Genomic DNA, 20365 nt, shown 5'->3' on the forward strand with positions numbered 1-20365 from the left:
AAGAGATAGGCGTTAGAGTAGGAAGTTCTGCATTTGGGTTTTTCCAATTAGCTGCCTGTGTGATGTTGGGCAAGTCATGGAGCCTGTTTACTTGTCTATAAAATGGGCAGAACAGGCCCTACCAATCTCAAGGATTATTTTAAGAATCAAAGGTGGTACAGGAATGGTGAAGCATTTTATGAACATCAGCTGGAGAATATCTATGCCGGAGTGAAGACGACTCATCCCACAATGATGGCTGCCTTTTCAAGGCCTCTCCCTGGGTCAGGAGAGCTCTCTTCTCTTCCAGAAAGCCCTAGAAACTCTCTAGAAATCCAATACTTAGGAAGTAGGAAATTCTGAGAAGATTCTCCATTCTCTCACCAAAACACAATTAATTCCTGAACAGTATATGTCCTTTTCCGGAGGAGTTATGAGGCTTCTCAAGGTCAATGTGGGAACCATACTGACAGTGCTGTGGCTGCTTCTTCCCCAAGGGCTCAGAGGACACTGCACCAGGACCACCACTCACCAGCTATCCTCTGCATCTTCATGCGCCTCGCCTGGATGCGGCCCTTGGCCAGGCGCTGCTTGGCGATGATGCAGCGGATGTGGTCTGAGAAGACAAAGGTGGCTTGGAGGATGGGGAAGGGCTTGGAGTGGGGGCTGGATGCAGGCTTGTGGATGGTGATATTCAGGGCACGGCTGTCGTCTTCTACACCAGTCACCTGCATGTCCTGCAGGGAGAGGTGACAGAAAATGGTTTGTTAGGTCCATGAGGGTGACTGCTCAGAAGCTGTGGGATAGATATCTCATCTACAAGAGGCCCTCCACCTCCAATTTCAACTTCGCTTTTGTTCTGAAGGAGACCATCAGCCACCCAAGTCTAAGACAGTCAAGCACAGACACAAGCCAGACCAGGCCTAGCAGGAGAAGACAGCATGGGAAGCACAGAGCACTTAAAAGGAGCAATGCTGACTGTGGTGGTGGCACTGTCCACAGGAGGACCTGAGTCAGCCAGTGAACAAATGGGTACAGGGTGCACCAGCCTCTTCAAGGGGCCCTGGTCACCCAACAGTCAAACTCCAAAATTTGTTACTTCTGAGAAGCCAGTGATAACAACCCAAAATCTCTATGCCATCTGGCACGATATTAGATATATTGACTCATCTACAAACCAATTTCTTCCTTTTTCTCTTAAGAAGGGGGCATCATTAGCACCCGTTTGCATGTCTCTGAAGAATTTCTGGTTCCTGAAGGAAAGAGCTAACTCCAAGAAAGAGAAGGGAGGGTCAATCAGCAGGCATCTGAGGAAAACTGTGTTTAAAGCTGGAGAAGGACCTCACATACAACAAGTGTAATTAAGGATAAATCCAATCTAAAACCTTAGGACGGATTCTGCGTAAAAAATGTGCTTCCCACAAAGGTTTGAGGTGATTTAAGATAAAAGCCTGAGACAGGAGATAGACACAAACATCCGACAGGAGGCGGGAAAAGCGTTGAAAAAAGGCTCATTAAGATGGTTGCTGTTCATAGGCATTAAATCTGGTGCAGGCTCTGTGGAAATACCTGCATGAAAATGCTGCAGTGGGGATTAGATGAGATATTACACATTTAAAAAGGAGAGTTTGGCACATAGTAACGGCCTGACAAATAGTGGCTATTGGAAGATCACCAAAAGAAAAGGTTTATGTGGCTTTCATTGTCTGATGGAGGACATGTATTAATCCTTCGAGGAAGAAAAACACTTTCCTAATACTAAATTCTAAAGGAAATTGATCATAAGCCTAGATAAATAAAAAGCACTAAGTCACCTAATGGACAACCACTTACATGGAAGTCTTTTTATAAATAAAAGATTCTTCATATAGTTCTTTCTCACATCACCCTTGGTAAAAGACATTTTTTAAATGGAAAGATCTTGAAAAAGAGGAGGTTGGGGAAAAGGTTGCAAGGCATCTTTAAACACGTGGGTGGTTCTCTTGGAGAGCAGCACGCTGTGGCAGGTCCCACTGCGGAGAGCAGGATGTGGGTCAGCCTGAGCAAGGCCTTGCCAGCTACCAGCCTGCCCAGCAAGGAAAGGCCTGCCTCAGGGCAGGGCGAGTCTCAGGTCTGTAAGAGTGCACTGGGCATTCAGGGACTGGGGTCTGTGGGAGGTATGACCTGGAAGGCTGGTTTCAACTCTTCCAGTTCTGCACTTCAGTCAATGAACCAGCTGGCATTACTCACCTATCACAGAGATAAACATTGAGAAAACGCAACCCCCGACTTGGCTTTTGGCAATTTTGAGCCCAGCTCTGCTGAAGAAGGGGTGGGGACAAAGGAATGGTTACATACTGCCAGCAGCAACAATCATTTCGAACAAAAATTTAGCAGTGTCCATGAACACTGAAGCCAGCCATACCCCAACTTCTTGGGATCAGCCTTGGGAAACCCTTGCCCAAGTGCGCAGGAAGTAAGGTCAATTCTGTTCACCACAGCACTGTTTATAAAGGTAAAAAGCTAGAAAGAGCCACAGGGCACTGGCTAACTATGCCTTGGTATTGTCAGGCAGCAATGAAAAGAATATCAGTAAGTCTGCACATATTAACATGGTTAGTTCTCCAAGAGATAAAAAATGTTGAGTGAAAAAGGCAAAATTTAGACTACATTCAATGTCACACTATAAAAAATACACACATGTACCCCTCTCAGGTATATGTACACAATTTTTAAAAACAGTATAGGTAGTTATATTTAAATATGCATTTAATAGAGAACCAGATATGGAAGGATTACTGATAACGGGAGGAGGGGAGTGTAAGAATTGGGTTTGGGTCAAAGAGGACTTGACCCGTATCTGTGAGATATTTTAATTTTTTCAGGCCCTTGTGTTACTAGAAATTAACTGTAAAGATGACACTTGTGTGTGTTTGTACAGTCAGCAGAGAGGAGCTTTTGGAGTTGTTGGCCACCGTACCTGCAGGAGGCCCGCGAACTTGACCACTCCCCAGCCAAGCCTGGACACGTCGGGTTCCACCAGACTCATCTGATAAATATCGACAGCCAGGAATCGCTGGACCATGCCGCCATCCTTGGTGATCACCGTGCAGGCAATCAGGTCGCTGTTGTCTGGGAGGAGGGAGAGAGAGCAGAATGAGCTGGAGTCTGGCTTCCCAGCCTGATGGAGACACTGGGCAGCAGAGTCCAGTGGTCAGAGCCCAGACTGGGAATCACACACACCTGGGTTGAGTCCCTCCTCTGAGTCAAACTAGGCAACTTTCTTTACCTCTCTGGGCTTCAGATTCCTCATTTGAAAAATGGGAATGCCGTCCATCCCCCTCAGAGTGCTATCTGTGAGGCCTGATATAAAGCACACAGAGCCTCAGTGCAATGTTTACTACACAGTAGGTGCTCAGACTAGCTAAAAAAATAAACCAAGAACCTTGGTAACATTTCAGCGCTTCCTTGCAGGCCACTAGAGGTTTACACTGTGATGGTGTTCGCCTAAATTAAGATAGCAAGGGAAGAGTCCCCTGCTTGGTTACAGAACAACCAAGCCCTCAAACTGGTGTCTGGCAATGTAGAACTGAGCTCTGCACTAGATGCTGTGTGATCCTGGGCAAGGCGCCCAGCCCCTCTGAACCAGTTTTCCATCTGGAAGATGAGAACAATGTCCCCTTTCGTCAGACATTTGGTGCATTGAATGAGAACAAACAGGTAAAAAATTTAGGAATTCAGGATGGGGTCCTCAGTGTATGCTGGGTTCCTTCTCTTACTTGAAAATTATCTTCAAATTTGATGTCTAATTTAGTGCCTACTCTGATGACAATGAAATCGCCAGGACCATTAAGTCTACTGACTGCTTTGAGTTCCCTCTAATGGAATCCTCTGCTATATGTCTTAAAAGAAACAGCCAAACCAGGAAACACCTAAATGCCCCCAAACGGGAACATTTTGAGTATGATTTTTTCCCCATCACATGGAAAATTATATACCCATTTAAAAATTATGTTTAAACAAACTGAACAGTGGTTACCTATGGGGAGGGGGGAGTGAGAATTGGGGGTAGGAGTGTGTGTGTGTGTGTGGTTGGTGGGGGGAGAGGAGATATCAATAACCTTTAATTTTTGCTCTCTATATAGCTGTTTTGTTTGAAATTGTTTTAAAATGAGAAAGTATTAAAAATGTACATTTGAAATATATATTAAAAATCCAACTACAAATCTTATTTACAAATAATTGCAGTGACACTGGAAAAGACATTAAAATTTTAGATGAAAACATTCTTACTATGATTTTGACATATTAAAAAGAAAAGATATACCTACAAAGAAATACAAGTGCAGAGAACTATACTAAAATCTTAAAAGAAGTCTCTGATTAGAAGACAGCTTTGAGGTAAAAATTTTATCATCAAATTCACCCATTTTAAGTGTATAGTTTGGATTTTAGTAAATTTACAGCTGTGCACAACTACATCGCAGCTGTAGAAGACTTTCATCACCCGGATAAGTCCTATCAGGAACACTGTAACCTAATATTCAGCGTGAATTTATTGGTGGTGGGGGGAAGAGTGGTCACAAAGATGGTATAAATTCTGGGCCAAACACATGTGATAACAAACTTGGGCTCAGGTATTCGGCAAGGCTCCCCCCACCACTTTTACTTTTCAGTTAGATCTAAGGAATGATAGATCCATTTCTCCTCTCCCTCAGGCACCCCCTCCCCATGCACACTTCAGTTTAACCCTCTGAGAGCATAATCTTTTGGGGATTCTGGCCTCATGGGGATGAATGTCTTCCAATCTGTCTTCTCAGCTTTTCCAGGCCTCACGTTTCTGTCTTTTCTTCCCATGGCAAATGCCAGCACCACACAGGCTTAGGTCTCTGGACTGCACTTTCTTACTATCTAGAAGGCAAGAACCTTCCTCCCTTTCCCAATAGTACAGCCAGTATTTGAAAAGATTTCCAAAAATTATTTTATCCAGAATTTCTGGTTCCATACTGGAAGATATCTATATTATCAGAAATGTAAGTCATCATTTTCATTCTTATAAACATGTTCTTTGTGGTAGGTATCATTTATTTTCTTTACTCAATACTTAAGACATGTTTCTCAGTGGGAATCTTTTACTTTTTAAGAACAGAAAACAAAACTAAATGAATATAGCATGCGTTTCCTTTCCTTTTTTTCCTTTCTCTTTCTCTCCCCGCTCCCCTCCCCGCCTAAACAGGACAAGTGTGCCTTCTTTCCTACACTCACAAAGGGCGTGCCCTGGGAAAGCAGGCACGGCCACAGGTGTTGGTATCTGTGGGGCGTGCTGATGACAGTGGGTTTGTCAGCAGGCAACCCCCTCCTAAAGCCCAGCGGCCTCAGGGCCTTCAGGGGAAAAAGACCTACCACCTCTGCCACAAAGAACAAAAAAAGGAAGAGCTAAACCCCAAAGCGGAACAACTTTCAGCAGTGCAATTGAGGCATCAAAGCCCTGTGAGAGATTTCATAAGAAAACTAAAAGCAACTGTCACCATGAGACAGGGCCGCTCTGAGAGGGAGGGAGCCCTGGCCTTTCAGAACCTGTGGGGCAGTTAAGGAGAAACACAGTGGCTTCCCAGGACTAAAGAGAAGGGCGCCTGACTGAGGAGAAAGGGGATGCTGGTTGGGGGACCCGTTTGGGGTCCTCTCCGGTGTCATTTTAGAGAACTCCTTCACCACCCCGGCCCTCAGCTGCTCTGTCTAGGGGATGGGGGCTGTCTGGCCACCTCAGGACAGCCACGATGTCTTGGGAGGAGGAGGACCCAGGAGACAGCTGCTGAGGCAACCCAGTTGTGCCCAGAGCCTGTCCTCCGCCTGCGGCCTTCATGCAGGCGCCTGGGAATGTGGCTCGGAGCCAGGGAGAGCCGTGCCCGAGGCGGAGGTACCGGAGGCTCGTGAGGCTCGCTGCCCGCCCCTTAGGAGTGGCCGTGGCCAGGGGAAGCCAGCGCAGGCACAGGGCAGCTGTGCGCACTGCCCGCATCTCACTGCCACCGCCCGGGCCTTCTCCCACCGAGGCGCCTCAAAAGGGGTGAGGTCTAGGACTCTATTAAAAAGAAAATTACAGACAATTACCAGAAGACAACATAGGAGAGTAGCCACATGACCTCAGGGGAGGGAAAGGATTTCTTTAAAAAGGAACAAGAATCAATACGTACAAATAAATAAGCATAAGGTTGATAAACTAACTCCATCAAAATTAAAATTTAACTCATATGTAACAAGTGACTTTACAATTTCATGCATAACAGACGAGGGGGAATATATGCAAAGTATCTCTAAGAGGCAAGAGATGAGTAAAGTAGGAAAAGTGAAGGGCTCCCACAGGCCACCCACAGATGAGAGAATGGGGACAGCCACCAAACACACACAAAGGTGCTCACCCTCCTGAGAAGTGAGGAAGCATCAAACAAGAGACCGTCCTCTACCCACCAGACTGGCAGAAACAAAAATGTCCAATGACATCAAGGATTGGTGAGGACAAACAAAAACTGGCATTCTCAAAAACTGCTAGGAGGAGAATCACTTAACATAGCCATTCTGAAGGGCAAATTAGCATTATTTATTAAAACTGAAAGTTTCACACCATATGACCCTCTAGTTGGTAAGTTCCCAAGAGAAACACACTTGTGGGCCAAGGGACATGAATAAGAATGCTGACAGCAGGATTTGGGTCTGTAACATCCAGTAACAGAAGAAAGCCTAAAAAAAAAAAGTGTATATTTATTCAGTGCAAAGCCATATGGCAATGACAGGAACCAGTTAGATCTCTAGGTATTTCAAGAACATACTGTTGAGTGGAAAAAGCAATTTGCAGCATGACACATGCAGTGTAACACAATTTGTGTAAAATTAAACCACACAAAATGAAACTGTATATTTTCTATGGGTTCAAGCATGTGGATGTAAAAGAAAATGTAAGAAAATGTCTGGCGGGTGCAGTGATACCTGTTGGGATACAGGGTACAGGGTCAAGGTCATTTTCATTGTTATGGAATGGTCTGATTTTTTAAAGGGAAAAGCGGTATGTTATTTGTGTATTTAAGATTAAATAAAGAGAAACGTTAATCTCTTCCATACTCAAACACAAAGGGCCTCAGGTCCTCCGGGGGGAAGCAGCAGCAGGCCATGCTGTTGGTCAGCCAGCTCTGCCTAATGCCCAAGGTGGTGACAATCATCTCGGAAGGGCAATGGCAAGTCGAAGGCTTTCCCACAGCACCTCTCGGTACAGAGGTGTGCATGTTTCCAATCCGGCCAGGCCCGTGAGCTGAAGAACTCTGGCACCCAGTTACACAAACACGTGGGTGTTTGGTGCTGTACTAGGGAACCGGACCCCAAAGAATGTGCCTTGGCCCTACTGCAAGGGGCTCAGGGGCTCACAGGGACACTGGGAATAGGGACCAAGTCTCCATCTGGGTATCCCAGGGGCAGAGCAGGTGGGCTCACAGATGTCTCCACCGCACCCCAGGACCACGAAGGTGCGGCGTACCTCCTAGTGGACCCACAGTCCAGGGAGAGGTGAATGTCCCTCCTACTCCTAGGCACTGCCTTTGTTTCATTTATTTAAAAGGGGAGATTTGCCATTTTATTTTATTTGAAAACATTAAGCTTATCAATCTCTCTGAATAGATAACATAACACATTCATATGTTCCCACTTAAAAAGTATGAATTTTTTTACAGTGGATGTTAAGTCTTCCATCCACTATGCTTTTGGAGTGTACACGTAGGTACATTCTCTCCACCTTGTCTTTCACAAACGGTGGAATGTCACCCCCTCAGCGTTGTGCTTTTGCCACTCAGCCACAAGTCTTGGTGACCATTAGCACAGAGACCCTGCTCGCTCTTTTTCAGAGCCATACCCTCTCCCACTGTCGGGATAACTAAGTGACTCAACAACTCCCAGCTGATGGAACATTCTTACTCACCTCTGCATGTGAGAGTAATTCTATACCAGCAAAGAACTTGCACTTAATTTTTCTCTTCAAAGCACTCACAAAGTTTTACTAAAATAAGTTTCAAAAGGAAACTTTGTATCACTGCCATGAATGGAAAACCAGAAGTTCTTATAATAAGGTGACCACAAAAATAAAATTAAAAGACAGTGTGAGCTCTGACCAGTGTTGCTCAGTGGTTAGAATGTCGGACCTCGCACCAAAGGGTTGTGGGTTCAATTCCTGGTCAAGGGCACATACTGGGTTGCAGGTTCAATCCCTGGCCCCAGTTGGGGAGCGTGTGGGAGGGAACCAATCGATGTGTCTCTCTCTCATTGATAATTCTCTCTCTCTCCCCCACCCTCCCTCCTTTCTACTCTCTCTAAAAATCAATGGGAAAAATATCCTCAGGTGAGGATTCACACTCTCTCTCTCTCTCTCTCTCTCTCTCTCTCTCTCTGATTAACTTACAGCCTAAAGAAAGCTATTTGGATAAAAAGGGAGGCTCAAGAGTTAGGGAAGTTCTAAGACAAACTAGTACCAACCTGAGGCTTTCTCCTTAAAGTAATAGAAAGGACCAGAGAGGTACTGAAATGGATTTCCTCAGGGACAATACTTTCCAAAGATGGCCACAGCAATGTCTCCCACCCTACAAGCTCTTCTTACAGTGTGACCTTGACCCTCTTCCCGTCAAGGGGTGGGGTCTCTGTCTTTTCTCCTTGAACCTGAGTGGGCATCTATGATTGCCTAGACCAAGAGAGTATAGTGGAAATGGCCCTATATGATTTCTGAGGCAAGGTCATAGAAATGCTCTTAAAACCTATCCCCCATGCTGTGAAAAGCCCAAGCAGCCAGGGAGCACCCCAAGAAAAGCCAAGGTCCCAGGCCAACACCCAGCCCCAGCCTCCCAGGTCGCAGCTGATGGTCCTCTAGTCCCCAGTGGAGCCACTCTAGCGGACGCCATGCGGAGCAGAGAGGAGCTAGTCCCACTGAGCCCTGGGCAAATCACAGACCTGTGAGCAAAATGAACGACTGTAGTTGTTTTAAGTCACTTAATTTTAAGATAGTTTGTTACTCAGAAATAGAAAATTTCAACAGTGATTCATTGTAATTTAATGTAATTTAGTGCTGTATCCAGGCACACTTAGAATTCTAACATTCTTTCAGCACCACCAAGGAAGGGGCTGCACTCCACATTGTGGAAGATGGGCCTGGATTTCAGGCGTGCAAAAGGTCCTGCAGTGCCTATCGGAATGAAGGAAAAGGAATGGAGCCATTTCCCAGCCAAAGTTTAAGATGTTGGGAAAGAGAAGGAGAAAAGGAAAATGCACGAAAGAGTCACTTTACCATGAAGTGCAGAATCAGAGCAACTTGCCCAGGCAAAAGTATCTTGGACTTCGGAGCCATGGAGACCTGGGTTCAAATCCCAGCCGCGCCATTAATAACGGTGGGGCCCTGGACTGGCCACCTCCCTTTCTGCATCGCAGGTTCCTCACATATAACACTAAAACCTAGCCCCTTGCAGGACTGCTGAGGGAATCAGAGAGGCCTGGGGCTACGCCCGGAGGAATGCCCGGAGGGCACCACACACACAGGCTGTGTGGCCTTCATCAGCAGTGGTTACCACTTGGAAGTGCCCTGACTTTTTGGAGCCATGACTCTAGTCAGAACCATTCTGCTTGAGGTGAAGTTATGCTTTCTGAATGCAGGCTCTAGAGTAAGCAAGGCTCTACAGAGGGAGAAATGAATCATGGCTTTGGTTGTTCCTCAGAACTCCTGTGGGGCCATGGACAGTGAGTTACACAGTACCTCCCAATCCCCTATCTGTGGTTGCCCTACCTACATAGTCACTCTCCACTACATGTACCTGTCTTAACTCCTACTGCACCCCAATGCCAGCCGGTTTCATTATCCCATCCACTCCCTCCCTCCTGGTTGAGGCCTGCTCTCTACCTAATGTAAGCCCCAAGAAGGCATTACCCTGACCTGTCTCCTCCAGGGCCATAAACCCAGGAAGGGGCTGGGCAGGGGGAGGTGCAGAAGAAGTATTTATTACAGGCCGGAGGGATGCTAATTCCTTCTGGTCCTCCCGTTTTGAGGCAAAAGACTTCTGGACCAGCTGTCCTTTTAGCCCTTGGGCTGCAGCCTTCCTCCATAGCTCCTTCTGACAGTGCAGCTCATTACTGGGCAATAACTTGGGCTGACCGATTTTGCTGTATTTAAATGATCCCTTCGTAATAAAATATGGGTGCCAATACCATAAGTTAATTCTTGACATTGGTGGCTCCACACACATTTAGAATTGATGTCTTTATCCCTACAGTGAGGTTTCAAGGCCAGTGAGGTTCCAGTGCTTTGAAATACAACACCGTGGGCTTTAGGGCCAATGCTTAGATAACACCACAGGTAGGACTTGTCTTTCAGGCACATGTTGTTAATCAGAGGTCACAAGAGCCCAGGAACAGGGTACACTGATTCCTTGAGAAAGGCAGGCTCATCATGGGTACGATTCCAAGATACCAGGCCCACGGGGAGACTTTAAAGCTGATAGGAGACCAAGATTTCCTTTGTAAGCAGAAAGGCACATGGCTCCTTTTACAAGGAACCTGTGGTCCCCACCCCTCTTTGCATCCAAGAGCAGGTTGAATTTCTCCTCCAGGACCTGCATGTGTGCCAGGCATTAGTGAGGGAGAGACTGCAGTGGCCTGTGGGCCCTCCCAGGGTGACCTAAGGCAATGGGATCATGGACTTTCTGGGAATTGGTGGCCCTGTTCTGTGGGGATTCAGAGCCACCTGGGGCTTTGGTTCTCTGAAGCCACCTACTGAGAGTGTCAGGGCTGAGGTTTTGGTGAGGGGACCCCCACAGTGCCCCCAGCAGTTTATGACTGCTGCTGAAACCACAACCAGCCTTTATTGAATGCTTCTGTGTGCCAGGTGCTGAGTTCCCACTTGATATGTTCCGGGATCCTATGAGGTTGGCTCACTGATTCCAGGGGACACAAACTGTGAGTCGTCAAGTAAGTTCCCCAACACACAAAACCAATAGTGAATGTGTGACCTTCACACCATCCTGAACAGGCCAATTGTAACCTGGGTTCTAGTCCTGTGGGTGGGGCCAGAGAGAGGACTGGCCCTCATTTCCCTCAGAGATGGGGACACCTTTGACCCCGGTTGGCTGGTTCTGGCAGGAGGACAGTAACATGACACAAGCTCTCAACACGCAGGCCTGAGAGGTTTTGATTTCATGGTGGCGGATGGTGTGAAGTTACCTGTGTGCTCCTGGGCTGCCCTTGGCAAGGTTCTCCCTTCACCAGGAACTTGGTGGCCCCTTTCAGCAGCACATATGGACCAAACCCCTGCCCTCAGACCTTTCAGACCAGTGTATAGATGGCAGCCCTTGGAGCTGTCCAACACTGGGAATCAGCTGTGGAAGACAGAGAAGGTGCTCTGTGGCACTGAATAAAGCCTTGACAGTGACTCCAGGGAGAACCGGCTGGCATGGCTCCCTGATGACAGAACACAGCTGAGGAGAGAGGCAGTAATGCATGGCGGGGAAGTGACTGATAAAGCATCGGGCACCAGTTGGCTCTCTGGGAAGGGAGGGTGGGGGGGATGGAGAAGGAGAGGCAGGCACATCAGTACAAGGCAGTCAATCAGAAGCCCAGCAGGAAAGTGCAATCCATCTCCCAAATGTCACTACTCTATCAATATCCACTACAAGAATGAAATGATAGCCGATCCAGGGCGTAAGAAAGTTACTCATACACTGCCTTGGGAGCCACCCTGAGTGCTCTGAGAAGGAAGCCTTGTGCTGATTCAAATGCAACCTAGCAGAGCTGGGGCGACAGGGAACGTGGTAAATTCTACAGACCCAGCACGGGAGAATGGGCTTGTATGAGCGACACCCAGACCTTCTTGAGCCTGATTAATGCCAGGGGAAGACTCTACTTATGGCCCATAACACTCTGAAGTCAAAACAAGAAAGAGATCCGGTTGTTCCCACTCAGGGTGTGAACCAATGCACTCAATTAGGCTGGCTGCTTCTCCTGACTGTCAAATCAATCCTTCGAGGAAAATTAAGTAACCATTTCTCCATCAACCAGCAACAGCTTATGGGTTATTTGCTGCAAGTAGCAATCAATTACTTTGTCTTTGAAGCTCCCTAAAGCCTTCCTTCCCAGCACAGTACCAGGGCAGGTGTAAAGTGCAATATTTCCTGGATGGAGAGTTTTGTCACATTTCTACTGCCAGGCACAGAGTCTAGTCCCTCCAAGAATAAAGAGAAAAAAATATTACCAGTGTTGCTCCTGGGATTTGCAAGGGGAGTGGCAGTTGGGGATATAGATATTAGGATGTGGGCTAAAATCTAGTCACCCAGGGAAAATGACCTAGTGCTCAGTTCCAAGATTTCAACCACGATCACCAGGGCTACCCCAACAGTTGCCACACTGGGGAACTGGCCCTTGGCCTCCTCTCCACCCACCCCTACCCAGAGCTCTGAGAACTCTGTGCTCTCCTAACACATTCCAAATCCACTGCCCCACCTAAAACCACAGCTCTAAATGCAGGGAGCCATGCAGGGAACAGTTGCCAACCAGGCCTGAGTGCTGGCGACCAGGAGCTGAGCTGTAGCTCTGCCACTCTCTAGTTGTGTTGATGCTGGGCATGTGACTTTGTGACTTTGCTTCGGTTGCCTCATCTGTGGGCCAGGGTAATAAAATGACAAATGACCTTACGGCTCTACTTCATGATATGCACACTGATGAATTTAGGGATAAGGGCACTGATGTCTGCAATTTACTTTGTAATGCACCAAAAAAAGAGAAAAAATAGAAAAGCTGGGTTGATGGCTGAACAGAGGAGTAGATATGTGAGAGGTCCATTTTCTGGCCAGGAGCCTGAGGCTTGGGGACAGTGCTGGGCTTTGGCTTAGCGCCACCTGCTTCCAGAGGAGGGGTTTTCCAGGACTCCTTCTTTCCTCTTGCTTGAAACACCATGACTAGTAAAACAGCGTAACCGATTTTCACAAAGCAACCCGTCACATGTCTTCATCTTTCCCTCTTGGAAAATTTCAAGAAATTCTTTTCTTGGGAAAACAAAGAATGAGACTTTTCTTACTGCCACACGTCCAGGCATGAGTGGGGCACCTCCCTCTGACTGCTCAAATCTACATAAGGATGGGCAACTTGCAAAAGCTCTAGTCCTTGTTCCTTCTTTGCACTAAACAAAGTTCACAGACAGACAACTCGGTGAAAACATAATTACCAGAAACAGAATCCAAATGAGCAGCAATTCCAAGTAGAGCCTGGCATATCCCCTTATCAAGTGACACAGCCTGCCACCAGAGGCACAGCGATCTGATCTTTATAATGCATTGGTGACCACACTTATCTCTACACTCACTCTCCCCGGAATGCCACATTTGCATAGTACATTGCATAATTTCCTCTCTGAAAATGGCCCTGTTTAGCATGAGTAAATAAAGTTACCTAACTCTGTGGCAGCTGAATGGAATACTTGAGATTTCCAAGAAAAGATTTGAATACCTAAGCTCTTCGCTATGCAAGACAGTCTAACACAGAATGACTTTCGGTACAGCTCCCTCCTTCCTGCAGCCCAGCAGCAGAAGATGGAGATGTCCTGGTCTTTAGGAGCCCATGTGTCCTTGCTCCCATTCCCCACTCCCCTAATTTCTCTGCTCTGGGCTCCTCCACAGGATGTGGTCAAGCCCACCTGGGCTTGGATCAAGGTCCTGCCTTTCCCTTCCTTCTTTTACTCTTCCACCAGTCTCTCCACCAACTCCTTGCCTGCTGGCTACTAGGTGCCAGGGACTGGGCTACAGGGATGAAGGAGGGTAGAGACATCCTTGCTCTGGGCGATCTTTCTGAGCCTCAGTCTCCTTATCTGTAAAATGGACACATTGCTTACTTCATAAGGATTCTGTGAGGAACAAATGAGATGAGATGCAGAAAAAGTGTGTGATTTTTCTCTGCATGGGTCATGTGGGCACATATCTCCTTTCTTCCTCTTTCCTTCTCTGGATAGAAGGTTCTAGAAGACAGGGCCAAATCTTCCCTTGGATTTCCTCTTTAAGATACTTCATCAGAAAACTGCACGTGGGTATTCTAGAGAGCAGATCATGGCCCAGGAAATTCTCCCTTCTTGAGCAGGGGAGGAGTAGAAAGGGGGGGTTCTACCTGGGAGAGAACATCAACTAGAGAGTTTCCCAAGTGTTAAAACCCCCAGGGTTTAATATTGCTAGTGCCACTAAAGAAGGCATATGTGGGCACCACACAAGCATCCGTGGGGGATCCGTGTATCCCCAGATGCTGGCTAAACTTCAGGGAACTCTTCTGGTCAATGGCTCCGAGCTTAGCCTTCAAGGCCCTTCTTGGGTGGGAAATGTTCTCTTTGCTAATTAATATCCAACTTGGACCTTCCCTTGAGATGGGCCAGTCGGTGGAAGAAAATGGCTTTGTAGACAGACCGTTTACATCCACTGTCCCCCTCACTGTCTCAGACTTTTTATTCAAGCATTTCTGTAGCACTTTCTCTACACTGGATCATGTGCTTGGCAAAGGAGATCACAGAGATGGGCAAGACTCACCTCTCAGCAGCTCCTGTTCTGTGGGGGAGACTAAACAAGTGACCATTACATTACAATGTGACAAAGGCCACTGCAGAGAAAGATCAGGGGGCTGTAGAATCCTAGAAGAGGGGCCACCAACACAGCCCAAGGGTCAGGGATGGCTTCCTGCAGGAGCTTATGTTTTAACTGAATCCTGAAAGAAGCCCAGAAATTGGTTAAGCAGAGGAGGAAAGCGCACTTCAGGCTGAATCAAGCCGTCATCTGTCTCCAGAGGGCTAACAGTCCTCTCTGATATGCTCTTGCATCTGGCCCTTCCTGGACCAGCCTCCCCTCTTCCACCAGCCCTTTGGGGTTTCAGGCTGTTTGCCTCATTCTGACTGGAACAGCGGAAGGGGTGCCCACGTGGTCTCCTTGCCCATCACGGGGTCTTCCCTCTTTGCCTCTCTGAGTCACCCTCTTGGGGCAGCAGTCACACAGGGCAGGGGCCAGGTTGTGCGGTGTGGCCCCGAATACTACTACCTACTCTGGCACCCTCTCCAGAAAGCGGGGACGGCCGAACAGAACTCTCCCTCTCAGGCTGCTGTGAAGACTAAGCCATGCTCGTAAAGGGCTAGAAAAGCGCCCGGCCCTGAGGAATAACAGAAGTTCTCTGAATGCAGCTGAGCAAGAGGGTCTGATGAGAACAGTGAGCTGAGGGCGAGAAGAGGCCTGGGTTTGGGGCCCAGCTGGGCACTTATGAAGCTGCAAGGCCTTTGTCAAGGCAACTGACCTTTCTTGGGGGGGCCTCAGTTTCCTTCCCTCTCAAATGAAGAGGCTGGGACTAAACCACATGCCTCTTTTCTGATGGGAAAGAACGTCTAAATTTCATACCAGGGGACACATTTATGGCCGTTTGGCAGAAATTAGTTCACAGAGTGAATGCTTACCGGCATAGCAGTCTGATTTTTAATTAGCTTGTGGGAATTCAGTATACTTCAAACATTAGCAGTAAAATATGGGAGACCTCTGGTGAAGACAAGCCATACCTTTGGGCTTAAACAAAAGCTGTATACTTCACACACGAAATTGCCTGCTTTATGTTTCAAATCTCTAGTGCTCAAGATGAGTGTCAATAAACATTTGGCACTAGAACAATACTTTCAAAGCATGTGATTTAAAGTGATACGGTTAAAATGAAACTAAATCTTATCAGCCTAACTACATCTACACACCCAATCAGAAGCCCTTTTTAAAATTATTAAGCTATGTTTCAAACAAGATAAAAATAAAAAAATCTCAACTATTTTTCCCTTGAAGTTTTTTCTTCTTTTAAAAATGAACTTGAACATAAAGCCCTCTATTAAATTCATGAAGAACAAAATGAGACGGAACTTTATTCATTCGTTCATTTTACTTCAGTCATTCAAGGCGGTGGGTCCTCACGCAGCCCTCTGAGCATGTGTTGAAGTCAGCAGCAGAAAACACATGGGAGAACATGTTGGGGAAACTTCTGTCCTTTGGTGGGGCTGAAATATGTGGAACAAGGCGGCAAGGGCAGGGGAGGGGGCTGCAGAGGCTGCAAACCCGTTGTAAGGGCTGTTCATTAAAGCCATGCTAAGGAAAGGAAACAGATGCCCAGAAGCTGGGAACTAAGGTAAGGTTGTCGTGGCAACTGAAGATTTTGCCTGTGGTTATATTTATTAAAACTTAATTCAGGTCTTGAATTGGAAGTTTATAATTAAGATCCAGATTGGAACTTATAATATACATTTATAAAGGGCTACTAAGGATACAAAAAAAAAAAAAAAATTAACATATCCCAATCATTCCTTTATTTATTAATTCAGCAAATATTTACTGTGTATCTCCTATGTGCCGAGTGCCGAGCACAGCCCCAGGTGCTAAGGCTGCAGGGTGAGAAAGAAGGTTCCCGCCCTCAGGCAGCTCACAGTCTGGTGGATGTGGAGAAACCATAAACAATTTAAATAAATCTATCTGTATAAATTTTGCTAACACAGGGGAAGGCAATGCTAAACTTGCTTATAAAGAAACTCTTTTCAGAAGTTTATCTGCACGTCCTGAAAATAACAAGACTGGTTTTGAAAGTTCCATTTGCAAATCCTACAGATAGACTTTTCAAAAGTTCCACTTGCAAATGCGTATCTATGCTAATTTCAAGTAATAACAGTTACAGTTTATTGAGTATTTTAACACGCACTCAAATCAATCCAGTGAAGAAAGTTTACTATTATTATCTACAGGTTTCAGATGAGAAAACCGAGACCCTGACAGACTTACTAACTTGCCTGAGTGCTGCTATGACTTTTCAGGAAGGTTAATTCCCACGACCCCAGGCAGGAAATACCCACAGTGAGTCAAGTCTAAGTTCTTCCATACACTTGAAACCAAACCCCAATCCTGTAAATAGATTCTTGTGGGTCACACTCTACATTAAGTTAGAATCCAGACTGGCGGGGAAATGGTTGACTGCCTGTGCTAAGACACAGCTGCTTTAATTCATTCATTCATTCGTTCGTTCACTCATTCATTCATTCCTCACCTGAGGATATTTTTTTTCATTGCTTTTCAGAGAGAGTGGAAGGGAGGGAGAGTGAGAGAAACATCGATGTGAGAGACACATAGATTTGTTGCCTCCTGAATGCATCCCGACCGCGGCTGGGAATCGAGCCTGCAACCAAGGTATGTATATGCCCTTGAACGAAATCAAACCCGAGACCCTTCAGTCCTCGGGTCAATGTTCTAACCACTGAGCCAAACTGGCCAGGGCAAGGCACAGCTAATTTTAGAGCAAGAGCTAGGGTGACTTTGTTTTGGCCAGGCAGCATGAACATCACTGCTTTGCTGATTTCTTGGCAGAGGAAATCCACCAACAGGGAGAGAAAGGGAAAGGTTAAAGAGGGACAATGATGTTGGCAGGACGGCAGGAGGAAATAATAGGTAGCAAGAAAGCCCACGCTCCAAGGAGCTGGGCGCCCTGCACACCTACCTCCTTGCTATAGTGTGGCTGGCACTGAAAACCCCATGCCTTCTTGAGCACAAAGCACGTTTGTAGAGCCAGGATGCCACAGATTCATATTTCTTAGGTAAAAGAAAAAAAGAAAAAGAAAAAAAAAAAGGCGGGCACTGCCGTCTTTATGTTGTCCCCTAGGAAATAAGAATAAGGCAAAGGCAAAGGCGGAGGCCGAGGCGGGAGAGACGGCCACGCTGTAGAGGCAGCTCGGGGCAGCCATGCCTCTAACCCTCAGGCGCAAGGACCATACGCCCTACCTACTGTTTCTGCTTCCTGCCACGTGCTGGGTGCTCACCCACAATCCAGGCTCTGCGCCTCCACTTTCCCATCTGTAAACAGGGGTAATAACAGCACTTAGCTCCCAGGCACTGAAGAATAAACAAGCAGAGAGTCAATGCCCAGTAAACATTATTGTTCTTATCGCCACTTCTTTACCTGCCACCAGGCCACGTGAGGCCCAGCAGCGTTAAAAACATGGAGCCAGCGCCCTGGCCGGGGGGCTCTGCTGGAGCGTCATCCTGAACACACACAAAAAGGTTGTGGTTTTGATTCCTGATCAGGGCACATACCCAGGTTGGGTGTGGAAGGCAACCGAGAGATGTTTCTCTCTCTCCCTCCCTCTCTAAAATCAATGAAAACATACCCTACGGTGAGGATTAAAAAACAAACAAACAAAACCAAAAACCATGGAGCCAGTATTCTGAAAGACCCCCAAACATGTGTTTTTCCGTTCCCCAACTTTACCCCCAACTGCCCGACAGAGCCGCCCAGCAGGGCTCCCCGCGCTGACGGGAATGCTCACGCCTAAGCCGTCCAGCGGGCCAGCGGCACGTGCGGCTCTCCACCCGAGCGCCTCATCCTCGCCCATGCTAGCCCCGTGTGGCCGCCAGTGTGACTGAGGGGCAGAATCTTTAGTTTGATTTAAGCTTAATGTTATTCTCATTAATTGATGTTTACAGAGTCACATGCGGCTCGTGGCTAGAGGAAACCAGAGAAAGAGGAGACGCTGACCACTGTGGGAGACTGTGGGAAACGGCCCTGCTCCATCTCTGGCTAGGAGCTCGCAGGCGGATGACCTGTCTCGGGAAACCTTGGTGACACAGGCTGTGTGACCCAGGGCCTGGGAGCTCCCTGACCTGGAAGGAATGCGGCGCTCTGGCCGCAGGTACTCCTGGCTCTCGGCTCTCAGTGTGGGAGCCTTAGCACCCGTGTGCAACCTCAGCTGCTGTCAGGGAGGGGAGAATTCCCCCCACGCTGCTTTAGTTCTTACAGCTGGACTAATACAACAACAAAATGGGCACAAGACTAGATTCACAGGAGAAAAACCAATTTAATATGTGCGCACGGGAGCAGCAGGATGCGATGCTTAGATCATAAAATAGGGCTAAAAGATTGATCCAGACAACTTAGACAAAACTTTGAAAAATTTTTAGACAAAAAACAACACCACCCCAATACATTTGTGATAAACTGACAGGAAAAAGAAAGTTAGTGCTCAGTAGAAAGGGATCTAGGCAAGGTCTGGGGATTCACTGGTGAGGAATTTAAACAAAGTAGCAAATTAGGAAAGAGGCAGTAAGATGTGATGCTACAGACTTTCAGCTCTATGTTACTTAACTCTAGCTATGAGGGGTATCTGCTCCAAGTGCACAGGAGCACCTTTCACAGGGAGATCTATTTCCTGCATCCAAGGAGACAAGGGAGCAAGGTGCCCTTCTGGCACTGGCTGCTTGTCAAGTAACTTTAATTCAAAGTAATCAATGTGCCACTGTGGGATATTATTTTGGAGCGGCCTGTCTTGGGCCCTGACACTGCGTAGCCCTGCAGGTCCCACAGAGGGATACATCCCACACAGCTCCCCGGAGCACCAGGACAATCGTAAGACCGACAGGCGCTGCACTCCTGTCTCACTTCTGAGTGGGGATTACTCACTGGCTGCCTGCTTCTCTCCAGCCTGACCCCTGAGGCAAAGCAGGGTGTGGTGCATCCACTGCCCAATTTTCCCGACACTCCGGCCTCCACACAGGGCTGGGCAGTGTCAGGGCAGGAAAGGCTCATGGAACGAATGAGATGAAAAGTTACTCCCTAGCACCTAGCACTTGGAAGGAGACATTTAGACAACTGCAAAAGCTGCGGCTCAGACACATGGCTTGAGGGACCCAGGAGTTCTCACAGTGAGGGCCTCTGACAGTCTGGGCACCTGGGCAGTGCAGATCTCAGGACTCCCAACTTAGCAGGTGGGCCTGTGAGAGTCTGTGAACATGTGCTTTGGAGACCTGTTGGAGCCCAAATACAATCACAGGTCACACTGAGGCCCAGCATACACAATTCTTCATGAAGAAGCCACAGCCAGGGCTGGCTCCCCTTACTCAGGTGTGAATGATTCCCCCAGGCAGAGGGGAATCATTGTCACTCAGCAGTGACATTACACAGGCTAGGACATAGAGGCACCTGGTGGCAACATGGAATAAAAGGCTGACCACCCCTTGGTCCTCCTGTCTCTTCCTGGGTCCTAGGCAGGCAGAGGCAACCTTCCCAAGAGGCAGATTCACCCAGCCCTTCCTCAGAGAGAAGGCTGAGCACGATCTGACTTCTGACGCTCCTTTTTCTCCCCAAACCGACTGGTTGTTTTTTTTGTTGTTTTTTTTAAGAATGGGCACTGAGCACCCTTCTACTAGTCACCATGCTAGAGTGTGCCTCAAAGGCCTCAGTGAAACCTCGCAATAGTGGCTCCCCAACTTTGTTGCATGTGGGGTCACTCAACTCCCACCCTAGGAACGTCTGATTTCACCGATGTGGGGTGTGGCCTGGGCACTGGGAGTCTCAAAAGCTCTCCAGGTGA

The 20365-nt window shown here is 47.4% G+C and overlaps 1 protein-coding gene across 1 annotated transcript in view; it reads right to left on the reverse strand.

The window, feature by feature from the left end:
- Nucleotides 1-20365, reverse strand: part of CLEC16A (C-type lectin domain containing 16A) — a 196166-nt gene that overhangs the window by 50280 nt on the left and 125521 nt on the right. Inside the window, exons 19-20 of the mRNA XM_016197595.2 lie at nucleotides 2939-3090; nucleotides 512-716 (exon numbers count right to left, since the gene is read on the reverse strand). Coding sequence (XP_016053081.2) covers nucleotides 512-716; nucleotides 2939-3090 — 357 coding nt within the window. The remainder of the gene's footprint in view (nucleotides 1-511; nucleotides 717-2938; nucleotides 3091-20365) is intronic.

The sequence above is a fragment of the Miniopterus natalensis genome, chromosome 3 (assembly GCF_054644295.1).
Source record: "Miniopterus natalensis isolate mMinNat1 chromosome 3, mMinNat1.hap1, whole genome shotgun sequence".
In the NCBI taxonomy this organism is placed as follows: Eukaryota; Metazoa; Chordata; class Mammalia; order Chiroptera; family Miniopteridae; genus Miniopterus; species Miniopterus natalensis.